Source organism: Alligator mississippiensis, chromosome 3 (assembly GCF_030867095.1).
Source record: "Alligator mississippiensis isolate rAllMis1 chromosome 3, rAllMis1, whole genome shotgun sequence".
Lineage (NCBI taxonomy): Eukaryota > Metazoa > Chordata > Crocodylia > Alligatoridae > Alligator > Alligator mississippiensis.
Window position 1 is genome coordinate 47,054,091 of NC_081826.1, and position 25,741 is coordinate 47,079,831.

The following is a 25,741-nucleotide window of genomic DNA, read 5'->3' on the forward strand; positions in this document are numbered from 1 at the left end:
CTGATGAAGGGTTTTCAACCTGAACGCTTGCTAAGATATATTTCTCCAACTGTTCAGTTGATCTAATAAAAGATATCAGATTGATCCAAAGAACCTTGTCTGCCATGTCCTTAGACCGACACGGCTGCTACCTACACCCCTAGCACCTGTCTCTGGTCAGCTGACCAGAAGGAGGCAGGGCCCTGGGAACATCTAAGCCCCAGGTCTGTGGCTGGCAGGAGGAGTTTTCTGGCAGTTGCTGGAGAACAAGCTACTGCAGAAATGGGAAGAGAGGCTCTGTGATAGTTTGGCTGCCTGAGATGCTAGTGTTACTGTGCTGCTTACTTGTTGTTATTTAAAGTGGTGAACCAGACTGAGGCTGTAGGGAGGAGGAGACCTCATTGGGGCACACTACCATGTTATGTAGAGGCCCCAGCACCAGTGAGGGTGCAGCGACAGGGGCATCGAGAGCCCAGGGACAATAGAAGGTAGACTGAGTCAGACCTTATTACAGGGACAATATCAATATACTATCTATGAGGCATGGGGCATGGTAAGGGATGGTTGGAGCCACACATCTAGCCCATAAGGCTTAGGGTGTCCCCTTGAGGCACCTACATATAGTGGGTCCCAGCAAGGGGCCCAAGAACCTACAGGTTTTAGTGGGGTCCATTAGGACCATGACTGATCTGAAGCTGAAGGGCATCCTCCCTATATATTATCTTTTTCAACAAGACATGGTGGCAGGTGAGAAGAGAAGGCACCCGCAGGGTGGAGCTGGCACTGTCACAGGGACCTAGGGGTTTCATGGCTCCCACTCCGCCTTAACACATACACAAAGTCACACGTCACAAGTTTTGCTTGTTAGCACCTTGAGGTGCAGTTTCCCAGAAACCCCTGCATCTATCTCCTTGAAACTTGGCAGGCTTCATGCCCTCAGAAGGGGCTACCATTCCTGTGATGTTCATCAGAATCAGGCAAGAAATGACAAAGTTATAGGCATTTTAGTAACTCCCTATTATAGCCTATGACTGGAACACTGAAACAGCATCGAAACTTGAAACAGTTTTGGCCGAAACAAAACGAAACAGTGATTCAAAACACCAAAATGAATTGCTGTCCCATCAAAATGCTGAATCCAAAACCGAAACGAAACACAGGCATTTCACACAGCCCTACTTTTTATGTGAAGCACTCCTCAGGATCTACAGAAAATGTATGTCATTACTTTTTAGATGGTGCACACAGTATTAATATACCTGTTAGGCACCTCCCCTTGAATGGAAGATTGCATTTGGATGAAGAGAAGTAAACTGCAAAAGGAGAGCCAGAATGTGTCTGAGGCATGATTGCTGGGCATTGGTGATGTGTAGGGGGTGCATGCTGGTGACTGTGCTTCCCCTAAGATTGGTGGTGCACCCCCTGTGAAAAGCACCACTGATGCTGCTGGCGGTGCCTGTGGGCAGTTGCTGTTTGCCACTGCCTCCCTCACCGCCGACACCACTGGTGGCATCTGTGGGCAGTTCCTGATCCCCACTGGCTGCTCGCCACTCCCCACCCCGCTGCTGACGCCGCCATGGCTGCCTGTGGTAACTCCCCGCACCCCGTTACCATGCCCACCACTGACACTGGTGCCGCTGCCTGTGGGCAGTTGCTGTGCCAACCCCAGCCTCCAGGGGCATGTGATGTTCATGTTGCTGGGGGCTCTGAATTTCATAAACTCTATGAGCTCTTAGCAAAAAGTCAGAATATTCCTGCAGTCCTATGCAAATATGTGACTGTGTACATGAAAAAGATTTTTTTATGGATGAAAAATGAACTTATAAAGGAACTTCTTGACACATCCATAGTAGCAACACTATAATTTATACACATATAACCATATACATTAACTGGAAAATGTGATTTTCTATTTGTACTTACTTTAATAGGCCGAGGCCTATCAGGCTGAGTGTATCTCAGGTATATTAATCCTGCAATAGACAGCCCAACAAATAGCCAATAGTTGAAGCAGTAGTAATTAATAAGGAGAAAGACATCCTCCACAAGAAGGTAAAGCAGAGTCATTAAGCCCTAGGGACAAAGAAAACAAAGGCCTTTTTATGTAAGCACAAAGTTCATTGCTCTTGAGAGGACATATCACCTCAACTTGTTTCCATGTTGTACAGGCAAAAAACTCCAGTTTTTAGCAGTAAAGAATGAGGTGTCATCTCCCCCCACTCCCACTGCAACACTGGAGCAGCAGCAAACTCTAATGCTGCCCAGCAAAACAATATTCCTTACAACACTGTTCACTCCTGACATGTTCTTATGTGGCTGGTAAGTGAAGGGAGAGCAGGGGTTGGGAGGGGGAGGTGGGCATGAGAGGATGAAGTGCCCCCACCCTATTCTGGTGCTCTTCCCCACCTCAGCCAGGATTCTGGGGCTCACGCCCCATTTGTCACCCACCCTGTACTAAGGGCCTAATTTTCAGTAGTATTTGGCTGGATTACATAAACCCATATAAAGACTTGGAAAAACTGCTCTTCATACTTTCATGCCTTTAAAACCTTTTCTTTCCTAACCCAGATTTCTTAATACTAGACTAATTAACATTGCCATATTTGCCCAAATCCAAGAAAACCTCAAATTTAAGATGACCCTCCCAATAATTAGATGCTAGACATGGACAATTATAAGTGTGTTATATTTTTCCATGACTAGAATCTAATTGTTGGAGGATCATCTTAAATTCATCCTCCTAAAACAGTGATGCAGGCAAAGGGCTAGACTCCTAACCCTTGCCTCCCCTGTCTGCCCCCATGTCTCTTGTTCCGCTGTTCCTGTGCCTTCCCTCCGGTACCCCCCCCGCCCGATGTCTGCCCTCCCCCCTTCTTTTACCTATTGGGCAGCTCTGGCTCTATCTCCAAGGCAGTCAGCAGCAGTGGCCACCCTGGCCCCAGCTCTGGCCCACCCCAGACAGGCAGAAGCAGTGGCAGCAGATCTGGGCCTGACCAGGTTGGGGCTGGACCGGAGCTGGAGCTGAAGGTAGGCAGCAAGGGGAAATGGCAGGAAAACTACATTGTCTCTGCCATGCTTCCCCCTCAAGCCACACACTGGGGGTCTCCCCAACACGCCCCCCGCATGCCCACCACCCAGTCTCCCTCCACTACACACCACCTTCCCAGCCACACAAGCCACCCTGGCCGGGGGCAGGTGGAGGCTTAGTTCTGGCTTTAGCCCCAAGCTGAAACCAGAGCTTTGCTGCTGCTTGCCCTGGACCAGTACTTGAATCTAAGATGAGGTTTTATTTCCCCCCATAGTGAGTAGGGAAAAAACCTTGCCTTGGATTCAGGTAAATACAGTAAGTCTCACAAAGTGGGGACATTCCTCTGAAAAGTAACTAGTTTAAAAACTGATTCAAAAAAGTTAGACAGCGTCACTTTCATTTCAGAGGTTGCCTGTTCAAAATGACAATGTAACTCAGGGGCAGACAATTATTTCTGGTGGAGGGCTGCTTACTGAGGTTAGGCAAGCTGTCGAGGGCCACATGGGTAGTTCCACCCCTTGACAGGTGCCCTACCCCCTGGTCGCCATCTTGTGATCAGAAGCCCTACCCCCTAACCCTTGATCTTTGCCACCAGAAAGCCCTCCCCTTGTCCCCAGAAATACTCCTTTCAGCAAGGGCTTTTGCCATCTCAGAACCAGAAAAATACCAAATTATATTTTAAAAATTGAATATCTACAACAGGAATTTTCAACCTTTTTAAACAAACGTACCCTGTCTGGTGGCAGCAGTCAGTCAGCCGGGGCAGGGTGGTGCTTGCACGTGATGGGCACTGCTGCCATCCCACCACCCACTGTCCTGTGTCGCCACCTCTGCACCCCATTTTTCCATGACCAGTCATACCTGAGGCTCCATGGGCTGCTGATGGGCCTTGCATCTGGCCAATTGCACACAGCCTGTCAGCAGCCTGCAGAGCCACAGGTGTGACCGGCCATGGGAAAGTGATGCACGGTGGCAGCACAGGGTGGTGGGCAGTAGTGCAGGTTGATAGGTGGCAGTGGCAGTCACTGTGACCGAGCCCCCCCCCACACACACATCCAGCTGGCTGACTGGCTGGCACCTGTGCAGCCCACAGAGAGGGGCCTCTGCCTTTGCCCCCTCCCCCCTGGCCCTGCTCCCGGGAGGGGACAGCGTGGAGTGGTTGGTGGCAGCAGTGGCCAATGCCTGCGAACCCGCCCCCTGCCCCACATCTGTCCACAGAGGGGTGCCTCCTTGCCATGGGCTATTGGCTGAGGGCAGCGGCTCGGCAGCCAATCAGAAGAGTGATCTGGGGTGGGGGGTGAGGCACTGTGGTGCACTGTGTGTGCCCATCCCCACCCCCCCCAGGTAAGAGGCAACATGTGGGAACATACCAGGGGAGATGCTGCTGCTGCACCCCAGGGTTTGCTTCATCCCCACCCACCTGCATACCCCCTATGACCTTTCCAAGTATCCCAAGGGGTATGCATACCCCCAGTTGACAACCCCTGATCTACAACATTTATTAATTTGATTTAAAAAATACTTTTGTCCTGATTTATGAGGGCCCCGTGCTCTCTCAGTCCAGTGATGCAGCCGGGGGCCACGTAATGCTGTAGCAGCTGGCAGGCAGGTAGGGAAGCAGTGAAAGCTGTGGCAGGCAGAGGCTTCCAGTTGGGGAATGGGGGGGAGGGGACTGGGGCGGGGCAGGGTAGTGATGGGCTGGCCTTGTTAGTAAGTCCCCCAGGCTTCCCCTGGGTCCTACTGCCCCAGGCTCCTATGATCTTTGACAGGCAGCCAGGAGCAGATAAATAAACATTTCCTAAATTTTTAGGGGCCCTGCGGGCTGGATAGAATCGCCTGGCAGGCCGGATTCAACCCATGGGCTGTATTTTGCCCTCCCTGATGTAACTGGTTAGGCTGGTCTTACACTGGGTTAATGTTCACTTGTGGTATGGTCACACTGGTTTTAAAACCTGCAATCATTTTGGAGAAGTTTGACTAATGCAGTCAGGCTTAGAAAAGTCAGGGGCAAAAGAGATTCTCAACATTTCATTTTTCTATTGAATCCTAAAACTGTGAGAAAGAACTGTTACTTACATTGAAGAGAAGAGCAGGGACTGGGGTGAAACACTTCACATGAATCAAACTCAAACTGTCAGGAAGGTGTCCTTCTCGAGCCCCAACATAAAAAAGCCTAATACAAGGGAAAAGAAAAAAGCCTAATTAGTCAAACAGAATCCTGCTGTTTTTACACAAATCAACACCAACTGTCTTATTTCTGTGCTATAAACTTTTACTGTTCCCATAGATTCCGACTTGGTGCTTGCAGACATAAAAAAAAACAGAACAAAATGGGCCTTCATTTAAACTTGGAGTGCTCCTGCACCGAGCCCTTCGCATGCCCAAAAGAGTCAGTGTGTTATTTCAATCCAGCTCTGGTACCAGCATCTGTAAGGATCAGGTACTTTAGTGGGGCTCTTTTGGTGCTTTTAACTAATCGCTGATTGAATCAGCTGAAGTACCCAATCTTTACAGATGCTTTAGAGTTGGGTTGAAGTAATGTGCTGCTGCTTCTGGTAAAGCATATTTTTGGGGTTTTTTTTTAACATCTGCAAGCAGCCTGCAGACATGGCTTCTGGGTGCTGAGCACCCACTATTTTTTTTGGTGGCTGCTTGAGCCCTGGAGCACCCCTGGAGTCGGTGCCTATGACTGCCTCTAAATGCATTGTTGTTATAATCTTTTTGTGTACCCATACCTTCACTGAATGTAGCCCTAGGAAATGTACCATAGTATGAAAATTCTTCATCATTAAGAAAGGACTTATTGTGACAAGTATTGACCATGCTGGTAAATAATCAGATCACACTACATTGTAGAATCCTTATCTGAGTGATACTTTGCCACTGATACCTACAATGCTACTTCAGTGCAAGCATTGTGTGTTCATTACCCTTCTGAAAAAAACCCAACATGCCTGCACCTTAAAATAAAATGAAAGCTATTGCTCCTACTATAGTAATAGGTCCTACTGGGATTATCAATCACCACCCAGAATATTTGGAGATGGGCACTACTTAAAAAGGAGACACCTCAGACAAATCCTCTGTGCTGTCTTTATGGCATGCCACAGCTCTTGCAGAAAAGCTCTATACAGTCTCTTAGACTGTAAGCTCTTTGGGTCAGTGATTAGCATTTATTATATGCTTATTCTGTAAATTGGAAAATGAGACTTTGACCTGGTTGGCCACAACGGCCGGTTTATATCTAGAACAGAACAGAAGTTCCGCACACACAGACTGGTTTAAAAATGGTGGGACACAGTCAAGGATTTGCCCTCCCCCACAATGGCAAATTTAATAGATTTCATAGACATTAGGAACCTCATGAGATCATCAGGTCCAGTCCCCCTGCCATAGGCGGGAAGTCAGTTGGGATCAACTGACCCCAGCAAGAAATATATCTACCTGTTTTTTGAAAGAGTCCAGAGTAGGTGCTTGCACCACCTCTGTAGGCAGTTTGTTCCAGAACCTGGACACTCGCATCATAAAGAACTCATTTTTTATGTCTAGTCTAAATTGGCCTTCCTGGAGTTTATGGCTGTTAGACCTCGTTATCCCTTGGGGAGCTGTGTTGAACAGCTGTTCTCCCAGGTCCTGATGTATGTTCTGTTCATGCTATGTCGCTTACAGAAAACCATGCAATTTAGATTGATTCCGCTTCATGCTTTTTGAATGTCTGTACCTAGCTCAAGTGTTCCCATGGTGTTGTTACAATTATCATTTTCATCATAAATACTGTTATCAATGTAACCTCCCAAACTGAGATTAGCATTGGGAGGGGTGGAGGAAGATAAGAATGCAGTATTCAGGCAGCATTGCTATGTGCTGGGCTCTTCTCCTAGACAGAGTTCTTTCACAACTCCTGGGATTACATCTGATTTTCATTCACTGACTTTTTAATATCAAATGTACAGACAGCCCTAGGAGCAAAGACCAGAACCCAGGATTTCTGTCTAACCAACTAGTCAGGGCCAGACACAGGCACAGCTGAACTGGATGGCTGCCTAGGGCCCGGATAGAAAGGGGGCCTGAAAATGATAATTTTTTAATTATTATTATCATTATCTCTGGTGAAGGAGGGCCTGATACTAAAAGTTTGCCCTGGGCCACCAGCAGTCTAGGTATGGTGGTGCAGCTAGTTACAGAGTCAGGCCCATTCTTGTGCTCACTCATCCTTGCTCCATGATTCTTGTATTCCTTTCTAACTAGTGGCACAGCTTCAATAGGGGTGGCAGAGAGCATGTCCTCCTGCCTCTGTCAACCCCACTGAGCTAACCTATAACCTGGTGTTATGTCACTCTTCTGGGATGCATAAGGAAATGTGGGTTTGACTCTTGTCAGACTAAGTCAGGCCTAGAACCTCTCTCTTCACTCCCTATGCAACTGTTTCAGCCACTAGTCTATCATAAAATGGTGAAGCATCACCAGCATCACCTCCCACTCCTGAATTCTAAAAGAAAAGTGAGAGTCACTCAGTCCATTCAGAGAATGTTTGTATGTGCTCATAAGCACATTCAGAGATCTGAACCCCAACTGGATGGAAGCATCTGCCTGCAGCCCTGACTCAAGATGCCTAAATCATGGAGAAGGACAGTATTTCATACAGATCCCTGTGCTTAGTGTTTCCTATTGGCTAGCTCTAGGTAGCTTCCTGCTTAGTACATGGGTTTTTTGATCCCCCTTTTGATTGTAACTCTCTTTATGTGCTGTACAAGGATCCTAGGCACTTAACTCTGGCTTCTGGATTCCACTTGGGTGTAATAGGAGGCAGATGCCTAATGTTACATGTTGCTGTGCCTAACTCATAGCACTGGCCTGAGGCCCCTGGCATAATATTACACTTAAATTTGTGATTAACTAGTTAATCCTGTCTTAAGTGGTTACCCAGCCACATGTTAATGCAATGAATGGCTTGATAACACAAGGCATAAGCTACAAAGTTATTACACAAAACATATGTAATACCTTTATGTCTGGTTCCTTTCATGCCATTAGTTGAACTTGTGGTGAGGTTGATTGAGGCTCCCAGCCACAGGGGACCCACTGGAGTCAAGGGCTCCTATGTGCTACTGAGGCTGGAAACTAGTCAGCTGTTGCTCCCAGCTGCATGGATGCATTGAAGCCCTTGACTCCAGTATGCTCTCTCGGCTGGGAGCAGTGGCAGATCAGGGCTCCCAGCCCTGTGGTGCAGCTGGAGTCAAGGACTTTGTTGTAACCCTCCCTCCCACCCCATGTCTGGGAGCCATCAGCTGACCCAGGCTCCCAGCTTTGGGGGTGTGCCAAGCCTCCTGTGGCTGGGAGCCCTGTCAGCTGATGGGGCTCTCAACTGTGACTGCATGGTGTACCCCCATGTCTGGTAGTCCCATCAACTGTTGGGGATCAGGATTCCGGGCTCCCCCTGCAGCAATATGGTGTGTTGGGATCGGATGTGTGATCCCACAGTTACACTTCCTGCCATGTACGTGTCATGGCAGGAAGCACAATTGTTGGGACTGTGCATCAGATCCCATTGTGCCTTGAACTGCACATCTGCCAGAGCCCCTAGATGTCTTGTAGCAAATCTAGCAGGCAAATAAGACCAAAGTGACAGAATAAACTCAGTCTCTCTTGTTTAACTTCTGTTAACAATAGTCTACAAAGCCCGAATGAACACCTATTACTCTTACCCTAGAATATTAAATCTCTGAAAATAAAGTCTAAAGGGAAGATAGTGACAGATCCTTAATTTCAGCAAGCACCATTATAATGAATTTTTTAATGATTTCATTTGATGCTGAATGATGGTTTTTTTGTTTTTTTGTTTTTACACGTTTCATGCTTCATACCTGGAAGCTGCAATAGCTGATGAGTTCAATCCACTATAACATGACATGGCCACTGCAATAGGAATTATCCACTTAGCATAACTAAGGCTTTCATTACCAAATGTCTGCAATAGAAAAAGAAAGAGCTTGAGACTTCCCATGTTAAATATACCACAGCCTTAAAAATGCTATGTAAATTTATCAGCCTAAGTACACCATTCCCTAGCCTACATTTTATGAGAATGATGATAATGAACATGGCAATCAGTGAATGGATGAAGGAAATTTTGAAAGAATGAAACAGGTAAAGGCAAAACCAGCATTTTTTCAATGGGACTTTTCAAATTTCTGTAGTTTGTGATTGAAATGGCAAGGATTCAGATTAGGGTATGTGTGTAAAAAATGCCAAACCATATGCATATGTTTGTATTTCATATGAACTTCTGATAAATCTTTTAACAAAATAAGGTTTTTACAAAGGAATATAGAAGGATAAATGAATGTTAGTTCATAGCATATATGCCTTATATGGGAGCCATCATATATTTTGATTTTATTTCACAGAACTATGATGCACAAGATTTAATACACACACACACTGGACATATCTTAATTAACTTGTTAAAATATGCTATATAGGGGATTGTATTAAATTCTTCTAAAACATTATCCATATTGTACCATTTGATTAATAACTGCATACAACTTACCACTGCCACTGCATCACTGGCTAGGAGAGTGCCCATGTCCAGTACTACATAGTATGCTATGTTAGTCAGCAAGTAAATAATAGCCACAATAGGCATTGAAATTGCAATTGAAATTGGTAGGTTCCTGCATATAGGAAGATAAGGGCATTGCATGTTATTAAAACAGGAAATTTTCCTCCCAGATACAAAAATTCAGAAATGCATGTCTGCATCATGTCATTCTAAAGACTACAGAAAACAAACTTTATAAGATATTCTGAATATGTCTATGAGTAATTTAGTTGACTGCTTGGATACACTTATGGCCTCATTCTGTAAAGACAATCATGCTGAAGTATTCACACATAGAGAGTTCCTGTAAAAGCTTACACAATTCCATCTCCACGCAATGTCTGCGTATGAACTAATCTCACTAATGACCAAGTTTAGGAGAGCAACAAAAGGCACAGACAGAAGTGAAGCTCCCCATCGTAACTCATGGCGCTTCACAGCCCCCCCCCTCCCCCCCGAGGGGGGGGGAGGAGGGGGCTCCAATCCACCCACCCCACCCTCCAGTGCCAGCTGAAAAAACCGCAAACCAAACTCCGTTCACTCTCTTTCCCCCTTCCCATTCTGAAAACAGTACTGGGGCTGAGAGGCAATGCAGACAAAAGTTACTGAAGCTGCTCCATTTTGGAGCATCTCCATCTAAACTCTCATGCAATGAGGGTTCAGATTTTTCTGGGATCAGGCTCTGCAGCTATGCACTTCTGTTTGGTTATGGCTGTAGAGTGCATTCAGGGGTCATACTGGGTGAAGACTGTCACTTCTGCCTGCACCTAAAATGTGTGCTAAGTTCCATTAAATTCAACAGGATTTATGTACATTTTAAAAAAGTGATGTCTTCAATAGGGATACTGTCCTGACACAGATCCTACTGTTGTCATAAGTGTTATAAATTATATCTCCCTAACCTTATGAGGCATACTGTTCTCCCAAGGGCATTTGCCCTGACAGAGAATAGAGAATGTTTCTACTGCCTGTTATTCTGGATTGTTCTCTTCTCTCAATTCTCACTACCAAGGCATTAGGACAAGCCTAATCCTTTTTGTCCTGACTCATTTCTGCTTTTGGTCTTGGTTCTTTTCTGAAAGTAAAATATAACCCTGGCTGGCCCAAGGAATGCAGGAATTTTAGAGGCAGACAAGGTTCTTTGGGTGAACCTGATATCTTTTATGAGATCTATAATTTATTAAATATATTAGATCTCATAAAAGATATCAGATCCTTGTCTGCCTATGACCTTAGACCAACATGGCTACAACCTATACCCCTGGAATTTTAGAGAGGCCTATAGAAATTAGGCACCCAAATCCTTGAAAGTTTCCTCCCTAAAATATGAAAACTGTGGAAATGTTTAAACTATAGCAGTTTGTTTAATTTGAAAACAGAAAAAAATACTGAACAATCCATTTATCTTGCTATGAGTTTATCCTTTTATAATTTGTATAACACCCCTGGGGGATCTGAGAATATGTATGTACCTTTCAGGATTCTTCATTTCCTCAGTGACATAATTCAGAGTATCCCATCCAGAGTAGGAAAAGAGGGCTGAATATAGACCAAGTGCTATAAACCCTGCATCCGTTGTCGAACCTTCAAATGGAGTTTTCAGGTTTTCCGTTTCCCCTGTATAAAATTTGGTAACCAGTTATCAGCTATGGTGAAGTACATTTTCTAGAGAAATATCAAGTATCATACTGCAAGCTGAGACTCTCAGCTAAATAAGACAAGATAAAAGCTACTGCTCCTAGATTGAAATAAAAGCTCTGTAAAAATGTATAGATGATATTTGCACAGAACTGGATACAGTAAAATATAGCCCTGATTAGCTAAAAGCTTAGTGAGTCTAAGCCTAGAGATTCACAAAAGAAACAACATATTTTTACATTTGGTTGCTTCCCATCAACTTCTGTGAAAGGACATCCACGCCTACTGTGTACTAAGAGGAGAGTGCCATGGGTAATTAGAGTGGGCCCTATAGATAGAAGGAAAGAATCTGGACACCAGAGCTTTTCCTAGCATTCCTAGCTTTTCCTCTGACTTCCTCTGCAACATTTCTCACATGTGCACCTCAGATTTGTTGGCGTTAGCATGGCATCCAGGAGCCATTCTAGGATTGTTACCTTTTTTTTTAAAGTCACTCATCCACAGAATTCAACAGTCCTATATGATAGCAAAATATTGTTTTTGGACCTAGTTACTTCTTTGTTAATTTTAAATGTATGTTAATGTAATTAGAATTATCTATAAATATATGTGAGCAACTATCACAAGAAAAAATTCTTGTGGTAATCAGTTCTTATTAGAATGCTACAGAAATTGTTTAAAGTCATGCTTTCAAAATACTGCATCTTTTTAATTCAGTTCAGTTCATTAAAACTGTATTGGCATAACATGTTATTGAAATGTTGCCAAAGCATACAAAGTTCTCATCAGACCGTGTGAAGCTTCAGGAGGTTTCTTAAAAATTGGAACTTAGAATTATCAAGTATCCAGAAACATAATTAAAGGATCAAACATGAATGGAAATAGGACCATGTTTTATGTATTTTATGGGAAAAGAACAATAAACTCACTCTGTTAAGGGTAAAGCAAAGCTTTCTTTATAAAGTCAGTCATGTTCACTTTCTAACTGAATGTAGGAATTCATGAATTTCACACAAGCAATAAAATATAAAAACAAGAGACATAAGGTGTCCAACTACTACCCTTTACCTTTGTGGCAAAGACTCACATCAACAGATTAATATAGAATAAAGACTCACACCAACAGACTGACAGAATTGGGATATATAAGACTAAACAATCTGTAATGGACATATGGCTGAAAAGGATTTACAGATGAGTTTTACTGGTTTCAAAACAAGGCAAACCCTTGTTACCGACATTGGGAATGTCAAAAAGGGTTGAGCAAATTATTTTCTGGGAACAGCAAGGATTAAGAAACCACAAAATCTGCAAATAAACATGTGACTTGTGACTGTATCATAAATAGGTTAGCTAAGAAAAAAATAGAAGTGTTCTTCTCAGCTGAATAACTGCTGAATCATGTGCCTCCCCCCCCCCAGGGTTTCCTTCAGCACTTCTCCCATCTTCCCAGTGATCCCTCATTCTGGGCACCAAAATCTACTTAAAGTCAGCATGGATTAGATTGCTTTACTCAGGTGGAGTAGTTTTCATTCATCTTTGTCTTCTCAGCCAACTTTAAAAAGGTCATAGAAAATGACCTTACACAACTGCTTTCCTTACCCACTCTCATTCCTATTCCTTGAGGCTGCAGTCAGCAGTTTGCTTCTGACTAGACTTGAGCAAGTCAGTGGCAGGCCACATAACTGAGCTACACAGACTCACACAAATACACAACTGCACCTGGCATAAGTAATGCAGTGCAACTCCCTACTGTGGGCAAAGTTATTCTAGTATAAAAGTGTAGGGCATGAGAAAGAGAATGATGTTATAATATAGTGGTGCCCAACCTTCTGGCCCTACAAGCTGAATGAATGGCATGGGATTGGTCCATGGGTCTATGCGCAGGGTCAGTCTGTGGGTGTGATCCCATATGCTGGCTAACGACCCGACACACATGGATGCAACTGCAGACCTGATGTTGCTGTGAGCTACCCCAACCCCAAGCACAGGATGCAGCTGTGCACCAGCCTGAACCCTCATACCAGATGCAGTTGTGGGCTGGATGTGGCTGCACATTGGCTTGACCTGCATGCCCAGATCCATCCATGAAACAATCCTATGTGCCAAGGCAGGGCCTTATTACCTGGCTTGTGGAGCTCTCTACATGTCTAGAAATTTGACATCGGGGAGTGGTAATTAATGCTGCCACTGCTCCCCCACTGCCAAATATCCAGACCCATAGAAAGCCCCGAGAGATGATATGGCCTAGTAGGAGGGATCTAGACCATGAGCTGGAGGTTGAGCACCACTGTTATAATGCACTTTTTATGCTAGCGTAGTTGCAGCTGTGCTACAGGGTTCCTTTGGTACAACCATATCAAAAAGAAAATAACCCACATACCTAATCAGCATAATAATAAAGGTAAAAATCCTGAGTGTAGATCAGGTACAAGAAAAGAAAATATGTAAAGGAAAGGTAGTAACATGTCATGTTGTATAAGCCAAAGTGAAGGGACCGAAGAGATATATACTAAACTAGGCTTGATTTTATCAGAATGAAGGTACAATGGACACATAAAGGTCAAACAGGAAGTGGACATAGTATTGAACTGGGAAGGAGTAGTGAAAGAGAAACTTTAGCACACTATATTACAGAAGTTAGAGAGGCCTTTGGGGTGTAAATAAGCCTAACTTATTTACATCCTAAAGGTCAATTTTAATAAAAGAAAATCTACTGCTGTAATTTTGCAATAATAATCCGAATAGGACTTGTTTTTGGAATAAACTATCTGGCCTCCGACACTGTAACGTATCCACTTGACCCAGATTATTGTTGGCCCATCTTCTCTGTAATCCCTCAAGCAAGCACTACCTACAAATATTCAAAAGAACACAGTATATCCTCTGAGCAGACTCTCTGCTCCCTCCTTCCTAGGGAGAGGTGCCCCTCTTTATCCTTCCAGCCAACAAAAAAGCACTTAGAGAAGGCCTTTACATGTGCTTCAGTAACAGAGCAAAAATCTCCTCCATCTTTCCTCTCCTACTTCCCAGAATGAGACCTGTTGTTCTTTGTGAATGGTGGTAGCTAAGGGAAAGAAGGGTATATATTGAAAGACACAGGGGCTGCATCCACACATGGTGTGGATGTTTGGTTCCCTGGGGACAACTAGTGGCAGCACAAGGTGCACTGCCGCTAGCTGTCCCTGGGGAACACGTGTGCCACACGTGCTCTGGCATGCAGCAAGGTACCCTAGGGACAATCGGGGAGGCTGAGGCCAGCACTGGGCTGGCCCAACAGTCTTACCTGGGGTCTTGGAGGCCTCCCAAGGATTCAGCAGTGGTGATTCTGCCACTTGGAGCCTGGTTGGCAGCTGCAGCACAGCTCTGGGTTGCCCAGCCCCACTTTTGAACAGTACATGCTGCCCTTGCATATGCTGCTTCACTTTTTTTCTCTGCAGGTTTTTTTGACCCCTGGATATCCAGTGATCAAAAAAACCCCTCCAACGCTGCTCCTTTGTAGCTCAGTGAACAACTGAACATGTGGTATGTGGCACTGCAAATGTGTCTGCTGCTCCATATATCACGCGGCTGTGCTCTTCTGGATGCAGTCAGGTGGTGCATTTACATGTACAATTAAAGTGAAACAATAAACTCTAGAGTAGTTTGAGCTGGAGTGAACTCCTCTTAAGTGCAGTGTTTACACAGGCACCCAGGACACCAGCAATTTGAGCTGAGGCAGAGCAAGCCCCTGGTTGGCTGGGCTGACTGGGCGCCATTTATGCCCATGGTCAGTCTCTGTACATGCATTGCAGTGCAGTAAATTACCCTGCCATAAGATAGTACTGTCCCAAACAGTACTATTTTATAGCAGAGTGAATTAGTTTACTGCGCTCTAATACCGGCACACGTATAGATGGTGATGCTTTACTGTGTAGCTAATTAGTCTACTCTGCAGGAAAGCATGTGTAAATGCATCCAGGGTGTAGTAGTTACACTCTGGGTTGTAGTGTGAGAGGAAATCTTATGTTTATTTGGTTTGTTTTGTGTTTCTGGATGAGACTACAACCTGGATTGACTAGAGCAATCTTTATATTAGCTATTTTAAGTCCCAGTAGCAGTCCAGGAATGCAGCAGGAAGTTCAGTGCTGAACACAGGAGCCGCAGCCAGATGAGGACAGCCGTATGGTATGTGACACTGCAAACATGTCTGCAGCACCACATATTGCACATTTAGATGTTCTCCGCACTGCAAAGGCACACTGCCTGTACATGTGCTGCTCTGCTTTTTCTCCATTTTTTCTCCGCTTTTTATTTCTGTGGATTTTTTTGACCCCTAGATATCTTGGGGTAAAAAAAAACCCACAGAAAAAAAAAGCAGAGCAGTGCACATATAGGCAGCGTGCACTACTCAGAAGCAGAGCTCGGCTGCCCAGAGTCACACTTTGGCTGCCGGCCAGGCTCTGTGCTGCAGAATTGCCACTGCTGCAGCCCCAGGAGACCCCCAAGACTGCAGGTAAGGCTGCTGGGGCTAGCCCAGTGCTGGCCCCAGCCTTCCCTACTGCCCCCAGGGTAACTTGCCACATGCCAAAGCACATGTGGCATGGGCATTCCCCAGAGACTAGTAGTGGCACTGCACCTTGTGCCACTGCTACTTGTCCCTGAGAACCAAACATTTATGCTTGTCTGGATGCTAGGCCTGTGCGAGTCGGCCGCGATCCGATCCGGCCGCTTTGGATGCCAGGGATCCTATCCGGAGCTCCGGACTGGGTTTCTGCCTTGATCCAGCTGAAGCAGCTCTGAAGCTTCAGAGCTGCCTTGGAGATCTAGCCATAGGGTATAATGGGGAATCAATTAAATATCTATAACTTTGTTGCTTTTTGTCTGATTTGAATGAAACATGCAGGGGTGGTAGCCTCTGCTGAGAGCATGAAACCTGCCAAGTTTCAAGAAGATCAGTGCAGGGGTTTGGGGGGAACTGTACCCCAAATTCTTGAAAGCAAAACTCCTGTTACGTCTATGTGTTACACCACAGGGGGGTCAAAACTGCAGGAGTGGTAGCTCTTACTGAGACCACAAGCCTGCCAAGGTTCAAGAAGATCAGTGCAGTGGTTTGGGAGGAACTGCCCCTCAAGCTGCAGACAAGCAAAACTTGTGACATGGCTGACACTGTGTGTATTAAGGCTCAGCGGGGTGACAGCTGCAGGGATGGTGGACCCTGCTGCAGCCACGATGCCTGCCAGCTGTTGAGGAGATGGGTGCAGGGGTTCTGGGTTTTGGGGCCCTGCACCCCTAGCTGCTGACAAACAAAACTCCTGCCAAGGGTGCTTGCGCAACTGTATCCATCTCTATCTGGGGGCATTTGATTGTCTTCATTGATTCTTTCCTCTCCTTAGTCTGGTGTTGTAGGTGCAAATTGATGGCAATTAACTGGCAACATTAGCTAGGTCCTGTGTCTTGAGCTGGTCCCTGAGTGAATCATGATTGATTGGTAACTGGTAACACAGTAGCTTCACAGCCAGGCCTGCAGTAGTGTCTCCCACACCCCAAGACAAGACACAGACACAGTTGCACAAGCACCCATGGCACGAGTTTTGTTTGTCAGCAGCTAGGGGTGCAGGGCCCCAGACCCCTCCCCCCCCCCCCACACTGATCTCCTCGACAGCTGGCAGGCGTCATGGCCTCAGCAGGGTCCACCGACCGTGTAGCTGTCACGCTGCTGCACCTTAACACACGCAGTATCACCCATGTCACAAGTTTTGCTTGTCCACAGCTTGAGGGCAGTTCCCCCCAAACCCCTGTGCCGATCTTCTTGAAACGTAGCAGGCTTTGTGGCCCCAGTAAGAGTGACCACCCCTGCAGTTTTGACCTCCCTGTGGTATAACACATACACATGACAGGAGTTTTGCTTTCAAGAATTTGGGGTGCAGTTTCCCCCAAACCCCTGCACCAATCTTCTTGAAACCTGGCAAGCTTCATGCTCCCTACAGCATCTACCAGTTCGGAAAATGCCATCCAAATTGGACAAAAAGCAACACATTTATAAATATTTTATTGTTTCCCCATTATACCCTATCGCTGGATCTCCGAGGCAGATCCGATGTGCTTCGGGAATCCTAACGAGGCCAGTGCTTTGACCGGGACGTGCTGCTTTGGACCCTGAAGCATCTGAAGCTTCTCCAGATCCGAAGCTCTGTCTGAAGCTTCGCACAGCCAGGGAGAGCAATTAGACCCCAATGACAGAACTCCATTTTATTTATCCACCTAATGGCAGTTACACAACTATCTAAGTGCTGTTTTTTGGCACTTAAACACATTTTTGACTTCTATTTTGTCTTCAGGTACAATAAAATCAGGTACCTGCCAGAAACAAGGAAGAGGAGGAGGAAGAGGAAGAGAAGGAGGAGGGCCCATACATGTTTTAACTCAACAGCCAAGAAGTAAAGGCATTCACTCAAGGAAGTGGGGGACCCTCTTCAACCAGAAGAGATTTCAACTGGTATTACCTGCTTTCCAGCAGAGTACCCTAGGCACCAAACCAGGTCAGGCCCCTTCTGCATCCCTCTCCTAGAAGCTGAACCATTGCATTTTGCATTTAATAGCCGCTGAATAAAATGGATGGAGAGTTGTGCAGCGTAAAAGTTTCCACCTTAGTAGGAGCAAGGATCTATGATAGAACCAAGGGCTCCATCCTTGGTTAGCAGCTCTCTCACTACATCACACAACTTTGCTTCTGGCCCTGAATATCTCCCTTTCTTGGCTTCCTGGAGAGACAGCTTCAAGGGGAGCAATGGAGGGGGTGCTCAGCATACTTCATTTTTAGGGGTTTATGCATCTTTACACATCATGTATGGTGCCACATATCTGTCTGGCCAGAGTGTAACCCTACTGAGCATGTTCAGCAGCATGCTTGCACTTCTTCACTATATCCACAGCAGCTTACATACCACAATCCAAAATTCAACAGAAACCAAAATTCCCACCAATGCCCCAAAAAATCACATACCTTGCTGGGTAGTTGCTATTTAGGCAGGTAAAGTGAAACAGGCTTTAGCCTCAAGAGCCTATATTTCAATATAGCTGTCACATCTCTTTTAGAAAGCTGACAGTTCTTTCATAGTGATATAACATATATTAAACTATGGATTCTGATACTTTTGTCATGCCTCAGATCTTGCTCAAGTTTTAGGAATTCATGTAAAATTTAGTAAATTCTTACCTTGAGAGATTTTGTAAAGACCAACAGCTATGATTACAATAAGGGCCAGAATTTTTGCGTATGTGAAAAGATCCTGTACTCTGGTTCCCCATTTCACATTGACACAGTTAATAAATGTTATTGAACCTATTGAGAAAACAAATACAGACAAGATGATTGCTGTGAGTTATGCACCACATAAATTGTCTTTCAATAAATTGTACCTATTTCAAGAAATGAAATTAGAGTTTCATCTGCAGGTGAGACATCTACATTTCAGAATTATCTGGACTCATCAAAAGCTATTTCCTGAAAGATGAAACGTTTATGGGTTGGGTGCAGGTGAAAAGAAAGTAACATTCTTTAGCCTAACAGGGCACTGGCCTGGGACATAGGTGATGTGATCTGAAAAATTCTGCTCTTTATCATGCCGAGCTGGAGCTTTTCTATCCCAGGTCAACGTTCTAAACATGAGACTACAGATACACTCCCCATCCAGCCTACAGCACCATCCTTTGTAGGGCAGATATAGAATGAAATCAAATCTTGAAGTCATGAAAGCTGCCAAAAAACAAAACTGCCATTCTCCACTCAGCTCTACTATTTAGTGCCTAGGAATTTCTGATGGAAAGAGATAAATGCACATCCTTCATTGGGAAGCCTACCTCTCACCTGTCCTATTGCCATGTGTTAGTCATTACAGCACTCCCAGACCAGACAATCCTCTCTCCAGTCCAAGCTGGCTGTCATGCTGAGCTCACACTCTGGAGGTGTGAATGAGCATTTATCAGATGGATTATCCATTAGCTCATCCAATCTGTCCTTGCCAAAGCACAGTTTTTCCCTATGCTATTCTCTCCAGCACTTAATTTATTTTTAAATGATTCAAGCAACGAGGATACCCTGAGGGGGTCCCGTTCCAAATCTCTTTTGAATCACACAGGTCTCCCCTTTCACTGTAATGAAGCTCACATGGCCAACTCTGGGCTCTGGACTCCATTCAGAGGACCAGGCACATAAAAGTTAAACACTGTGCACCTCACTTGGAGGTGCCTGAGTCCCTTATTGAGTCAAGCCCCATTAAGTGTGCAGAAGGGAGCAGCTGCTCTATCTCAAGGGGTGAATTACCTTATTCTTTGCCCTGGTCATGGAACAATGAGACACATTCGAACTATGCACTAGTTTTTCAGGATTTTATCTTGTCTATAATCCATACCTTATTTTAGTTTCAAAATGGAAGGAAAACTACTACAATCTAAACTGCATTTCACTTTAGGAAGTGTAATAAAGCTAGCATCTATTTGTTAGATCCCATTTTTATAAACATTTACAGAGTGGCTACAGTTCATGCTCAGAAGCAGACCCCTTTAATTTAACTGTGGTTTCTGGCAGTATAGTGAAACATGAACATGAATGTTTGCAGGATTATGGCCAGATTCACCACTGCTTTTCACACTGGAATTACACACTAGCAAGTGATTGGAATAATGAGGCAATGACTCCAGATTTTGGTCTACAAACACATTAGCTCTTACAATGAATTGCTCCAAGACAAATATCAGATTAGGACATAATCTTAAAGGTCTTTGCTATTTGAATGATTGCTATAAATCCTGACTTAACAAATGTAGAATGTACAGTAAAGTAGGATTTCATTTTCTAGAAGCTGGTAATTTATAGCATTCCTGATTTTTAAGGGTAGGGGTATAAAGTAACAACCACTATATGTATACTAGGTTGGTCATTAAACATTTATTTTACATTGTACACTTTTAAGTCTAACATGTACCTTTAGGCAATCAGTCATGATGAATTATCAATTGTAAGAATGATGTTTTAAACACTACAAAGCACAACTGTGTGTAGTGCTTGAGCTGTTAAGAATTCTTAAAGTCAAAATAATAAGATTTTGGCATGGATATCCCAGTAAATTGCATTCAATATTTGCCCCTCAGTCCCAAACAAGCTCTCTTTGCTGAAGTGGCTCAATGCCAATTATATCAATGGGATCATTATTTCTGCTAACATTTTTTAGCACTTACAGAGTTTGAATACTTGTGACTACTAAATTATCATCATAATAAGCTATTCATCATTACACGCAATAAACTCGGCCAGCCGTGCCAATTATAGACTTGGTTTGTGGTGAAGCAGATCATTTATTGCATGGAAACATGCCTACCAGCTGCCAGCAGCTCAGGGAAAACTAGCTTACAGCAAACAAAATATTACAGACCTAGCAACTGCGCTTCATAAGGAATGCAGCAAAAATGCCAAGACAAAAGTAAAAATGTACTCTTGAAGAAGCTTCTGTATGTGAATATGACTCCAAGATGAGTTTCTTTTCCCCATGTTGTGGGGGGAACCTTGTCTTGGATTTGAGTTTAGTCTATCCTATGGCCCCATCCAAGCAAGATGTAATCGAATCCTTACGTAAGTTAATCAAGTATATTTGAATGTTACTGGATAAAAGTTCTTAATGTTAAAGACTATTGATGAGCTCAGTTTAAATTCATGGCCTGTGTTGTTCAGAAGTGAACTTCTTGTCCACCTCGGTAGGGTGAATGGGAAATATAAATAATATTTATATAAAAAGCATAGAAGAGATTCTCGCAGAATCCCCGGTATATAATCACATGAAAATACTACTCCTGTTAATTTACTAGGTGGCATTTGATAATTCTTTTTGTTTTGCCTCATGGATTAGTGTCCACAGAATCACGGGAAAATAGGTCTTGAAGGGAATTCAAATAGCCACCTAGTTTAACACCCTGCTTGAGGCAAGATCTTTCTTGTCTAAATGTTCCAGGACAAATCTTTGTCTAACCTGCACCTAACGTCTTCCAGTAATAGAATTCACCATCTTTATAGTTTTTTTTTTCCATTCCAGTGCTTAACCACATACATAATTAGAAAGCTCTTTTTAATGTCTATGTTAATTTTCCCTGGTTGCAATTCAAGCCTATTATAGTTTGTACTCTTCCCTGTAGATATATAAAAACAAATCACCATATTCTTTATAAGGACGTTTTTCATTTGAAGACTCTTAATAAATCCCTCCTTTCTCTCCTCTCCACTAAATAATCCCAGTTCAGCTCTTGCAACTTTTCCTTCCACCTTTCTAGACCTCTAATATATATGTTTTTAACTCTCATGTGGTTTCATTGTTTCCACATCTTTCTTGAAGTGTAGTGTCCCAAACTGGACACAATTCTGCAGCTGCATATCCCTGGAGTAGAACACACATCGCTAATCTTGACAAATACATGTGAACTAAGGACAAATCTAAAGTATAAAATCCATAACAACCATAAAGTCCATAGTTGGACACTTCCCAATTTTCCGGGCTCAATATTTTGCTTGCAGTTTTTATTTCTATTTTATTTTTACATTTAATTCTTTCTTTCTTTTTTTGAGGGGGGCAAAGGGAAGGAATCAAAGTGCAATGCTTTGTTCATTTTCACTCCAAGTTCTGACAAGCAGTCGCTGATATATTTGTGAATATTTGGATATTTGAGATCTCAATAGAAGGCCATTGAGATCAATAGGAGTTTTTCCATTGGCTTTAATTGGGTTTTGGATCAGGCCTGTGATCCACACTAAAATAAGGTGGCCTCTTAGCAATTGTAGTTTCTCTCCATCAAAATACTGTACACCTCTAATCCCAAAGCAATATTATCCCCAAAGCAAAAGAATAACCTCTTGTAAATTTATCCTTTGTAGAAATCTATTATATTCACAGAAAGGATTGGGAAGTAAACATCTGAAAAACTTTCATGATCACCTGCAATTCAATTATTTTTAGGAATCACAACTTTACTTACAGATGCAAGCAGCTGCAATCAACCTGACTGCGTCATATGGTGGTTCACAGGATGGAAATACTGGTTGAACGATGTAATTAGCAAATGTAATTGCTATTACTGCCTGTGTTGTTGGTTCAATAATTAGCAGGGAAGACCATAGTCTGATAAAAGCTATAAAAGCACCAAAAGCCTCCAGTATATAGGCAAAACTAGCCCCTGACTTCACAATGGATGTTCCCAATTCAGCATAACATAAAGCTCCAAACAATGAAAAGATCCCACCAATAGCCCAAAGGACTAGTGAGAGTCCATAGGAACCACTGTACATTAGAACACCTTTGGGTGAAACAAAGATTCCAGAGCCAATCATGTTCCCTACTATCAAAGAGACACCATTCAGCAAAGTAATTTCTTGCTTCATCTTCATTTTTCCTTCCATGTTTTCTGCCACATTGTCCATTTCAGGCATTCCATTCTTGGAGATGGTCTTTTTATTGCAGCATACAGTCCAGCGGCCTGTCATTTTCACTTATCATTACCTGAAAAGAACAGGACAGTGATCATTTTTGTAGTGCATATTGCAAAAGGGAGGAAATGTACATGATGAATCAAATGCCTCTTTAAATTCATGGTAAATAGGTGTTGGCAGCACAAAATCCTTCATTGTGATTGGTACTTATCGGTAACAAAGAATGAATGAACATATAAACTGAACTACTCTCTCACCCTGTTGTCTTCTATGCCAGGATATAGCACACTGGGAATGAAAAAGTCCTGTCCATTTTCTAATTAATGGATGATTATGTGAGTTTATTGTCTCCGACTATGCATCTTGAACCTTTCATGCACTCTGAGCTTACCTCTTATTAAATATTTTATACAGTACTATAAACCTACACTAAGTGTAACATCCAGATTATCAGAATGAAGGAAGAAATACCAGATTGTCAAGAAAAAACAACGTTTTAATACAGCTAAAGTACCACAGATACCTTTTAGCTTACACCACTCCATAAAAACTTTGTTTAGCTTTCCTGCCTCTCTCAAAACATACCTGTCTACAACCCACAGTAGAGAACAAGATAGAAAAGACACAGATGGATTGGAAATGTTATAAATCTAGATAGTGCTATTATAAAGGTAATAAAACAGAAAGGGAGGTCATCGAAGGGAGAAGTAAGAAGACGAGTGAGAGGGGGAAAAGGAAGATGAACTGAAAATTGAGCTGAAGGGGTAGTTAATTCAGGTTAATTCAGGGATTTTAAAAAGAGTTTGAAGTGTTAAAGATTTTAGCTGTTCTTAGAAGTGAGGTTCCTGTAGCAATGAGTAACACATCCCGTTTAGCTATTAATCTTGCAATCCTTCTGCATAAGAGACACTAACATGTGCATGGACTGCATTTTGAACAGTGTGTTCCTGGAACTCTTTATGTGGCAGAGTCCAAAAAGACACATGTTTGTAAAGAACTTAAATGTCACATATTACTTGCCTTCCACCCTACCACCACTCTATCCATGGCCAGTGCTTTCTCTCTACCCCAGAACATCCTCAGTCTTAGTCCTCGCTTGCAACCAGGAGGAGTCAAACTTTTACCTTATGTAATAAGTAGTTGTGAGGTAGCTAAATACCATTTAAAGTGAATAACTTGGACTTAGAAAGTTGGAAAAATTTAAACACTGTCCAATGCTATAAATTTTGGATGCCTCAAGTGACAGAATATAACACTACTAACATCATCTTCAAGAGCCATTGGCTCTCTATTAGAGTTTGCCAACAGTGGAACAAACCGCATCAAATTTAAAAAGACCAAGAAAATATAAATACAGCACAACAAGTCTTGATGGCCATTAAATTGTATTTATACAATGGTTAGCATAACTGGGGCACAATGCTATTTGAGGCTTCTAAGGTGATTCTATACTAATAATTTTTCTGTGGCACTTAGGAAAATTTAGGCTGAAGCTGCACTGTGATAGGCTGAAGCTGCACTGTGATAGACAACATGCTAACAGATGGTTGCTACGCCCAAAACTTTATAATTCTAATATAAACTGATTTATCTTAATGTTGGTGAATGGCATTGGCATTGATTGTTATCTAACTGTGATAATTATATAAAAACAGACACTACCATCATTGTGGCATTTGGGCAGATTAAATTGTTCATGACAGAAAGAACTAACACTCAGTATGTATATTATGTACAACCGTCTTCCCAATATTCATAAAATATTATTAAGATTCAAGATTAAGCATATGTTTCAGGAAATTCCAGAATTAAAGTTGTGACCTGGTTCCTTTGGGAATTTAACTGGGAAGTGCTTACTAATTTCTACTGACAATTTTGAAGGATGGAATTTGATCAAATTTGGTGGGGTTTTCCTAGATAAGTCACATACTTCCTAGCTTAGTTTAATACAGTATAAACTCATAAATCTGGCATGTTTGGGACTGAACACCTGCCAGAAATTTAAAAATTCCAGATTTTTTAAACCAGAGCAGCAGCTGGTCATGCAGCAGTGGCTGCATGCAGAGCAGCACCACAGGGTGGTGGATTGCAACGACAGCCACTGCATGCAAGTTTCCCTTCCGCTGCTCTGGGACCAGCCGTTGCTAGTCCCCAATGTATTGTATTTTTACAAAGTGCTGGATTTTCAAGCATTCAGGATTTTTGATATCCGGATTTATGAGGTTATAGTGTATTCAGCTGAATTTCAAGTTCCTGATCTAGTTCACCTGGTACTACAGCTTCTCAAAGTTTTTTAATATAGAACTATGATGGGGTTTAAAAAAAAAAACAACCCAAAAACCCTTACTCCAGGTCTGAAAGATGAAACATTTTAGTCCAAATAATTAAAACTTGGCGATGGCTAAGACCTAGCTTTCAGCTGCTGATCAATGAGAAAAAGCTGGGATACTTCAGTATGCTATGAGCCCTACCTAGAGCAACTCAGTTATAGTTATGGACTAAGCCAGGGGCAGGCAATTATTTGGGTCCATGGGCCACATAGACAGTTCTGGGGAGCTGTCACAGGCCAGTTATCACCCCCCACCAACGGCCCAGAGCCCACGCACCCTGCGGCCCTTCCCTGCCACCATAACCAGCACCCAGCAGCAGCTGAGTGCACAGCAACACCCCCAACCCTGGCCCACCCCACGTGCACTCCAGACTCACACTGGATGGAACGGATGAACTCTGGACCAGCTGGACCCTGTGCGCGCAGCCCTAACCTCAGCCTGCTCTGCGCCTACTTCAGACCACATGCCCATGCTGAGCAGCAGCAGTAGTGGTGGCAGCTGGGCAGAAGCTGTTGCTAGATACAGGGGAAAAGTGTCCACCACTTGCTGCTGCTGGGTCCTTCTTGCTGCAGCTGCCTGGAGCCCACACGTGGGCTGCCCTGCAGCTCTCCTTCGCCACCATCACAGCTGCCTCTGGGCTGCCCAGCAGGGCAGTAGTGGCAGTGGAGGGGAGGCACAGAGCATCCTGGGTGTGGGCTCTGGGTGACTGC

General features: G+C 43.6%; 1 protein-coding gene across 6 annotated transcripts in view; it reads right to left on the reverse strand.

The window, feature by feature from the left end:
- Nucleotides 1–25,741, reverse strand: part of LOC102573237 (Y+L amino acid transporter 2) — a 56,251-nt gene that overhangs the window by 25,273 nt on the left and 5,237 nt on the right. For all 6 annotated transcript variants that reach the window (XR_009460682.1, XR_009460680.1, XR_009460681.1 and 3 more), the window contains 7 exons: nucleotides 22,251–22,771; nucleotides 18,448–18,573; nucleotides 11,084–11,228; nucleotides 9,561–9,684; nucleotides 8,872–8,975; nucleotides 5,084–5,180; nucleotides 1,903–2,052 (listed from right to left, as the gene is read on the reverse strand). Coding sequence is in view for 3 of the 6 variants with exons in the window: in XM_006266691.3 (XP_006266753.1) it covers nucleotides 1,903–2,052; nucleotides 5,084–5,180; nucleotides 8,872–8,975; nucleotides 9,561–9,684; nucleotides 11,084–11,228; nucleotides 18,448–18,573; nucleotides 22,251–22,755 (1,251 nt within the window). In the remaining 3 variants the exon portion in view is untranslated. The remainder of the gene's footprint in view (nucleotides 1–1,902; nucleotides 2,053–5,083; nucleotides 5,181–8,871; nucleotides 8,976–9,560; nucleotides 9,685–11,083; nucleotides 11,229–18,447; nucleotides 18,574–22,250; nucleotides 22,772–25,741) is intronic.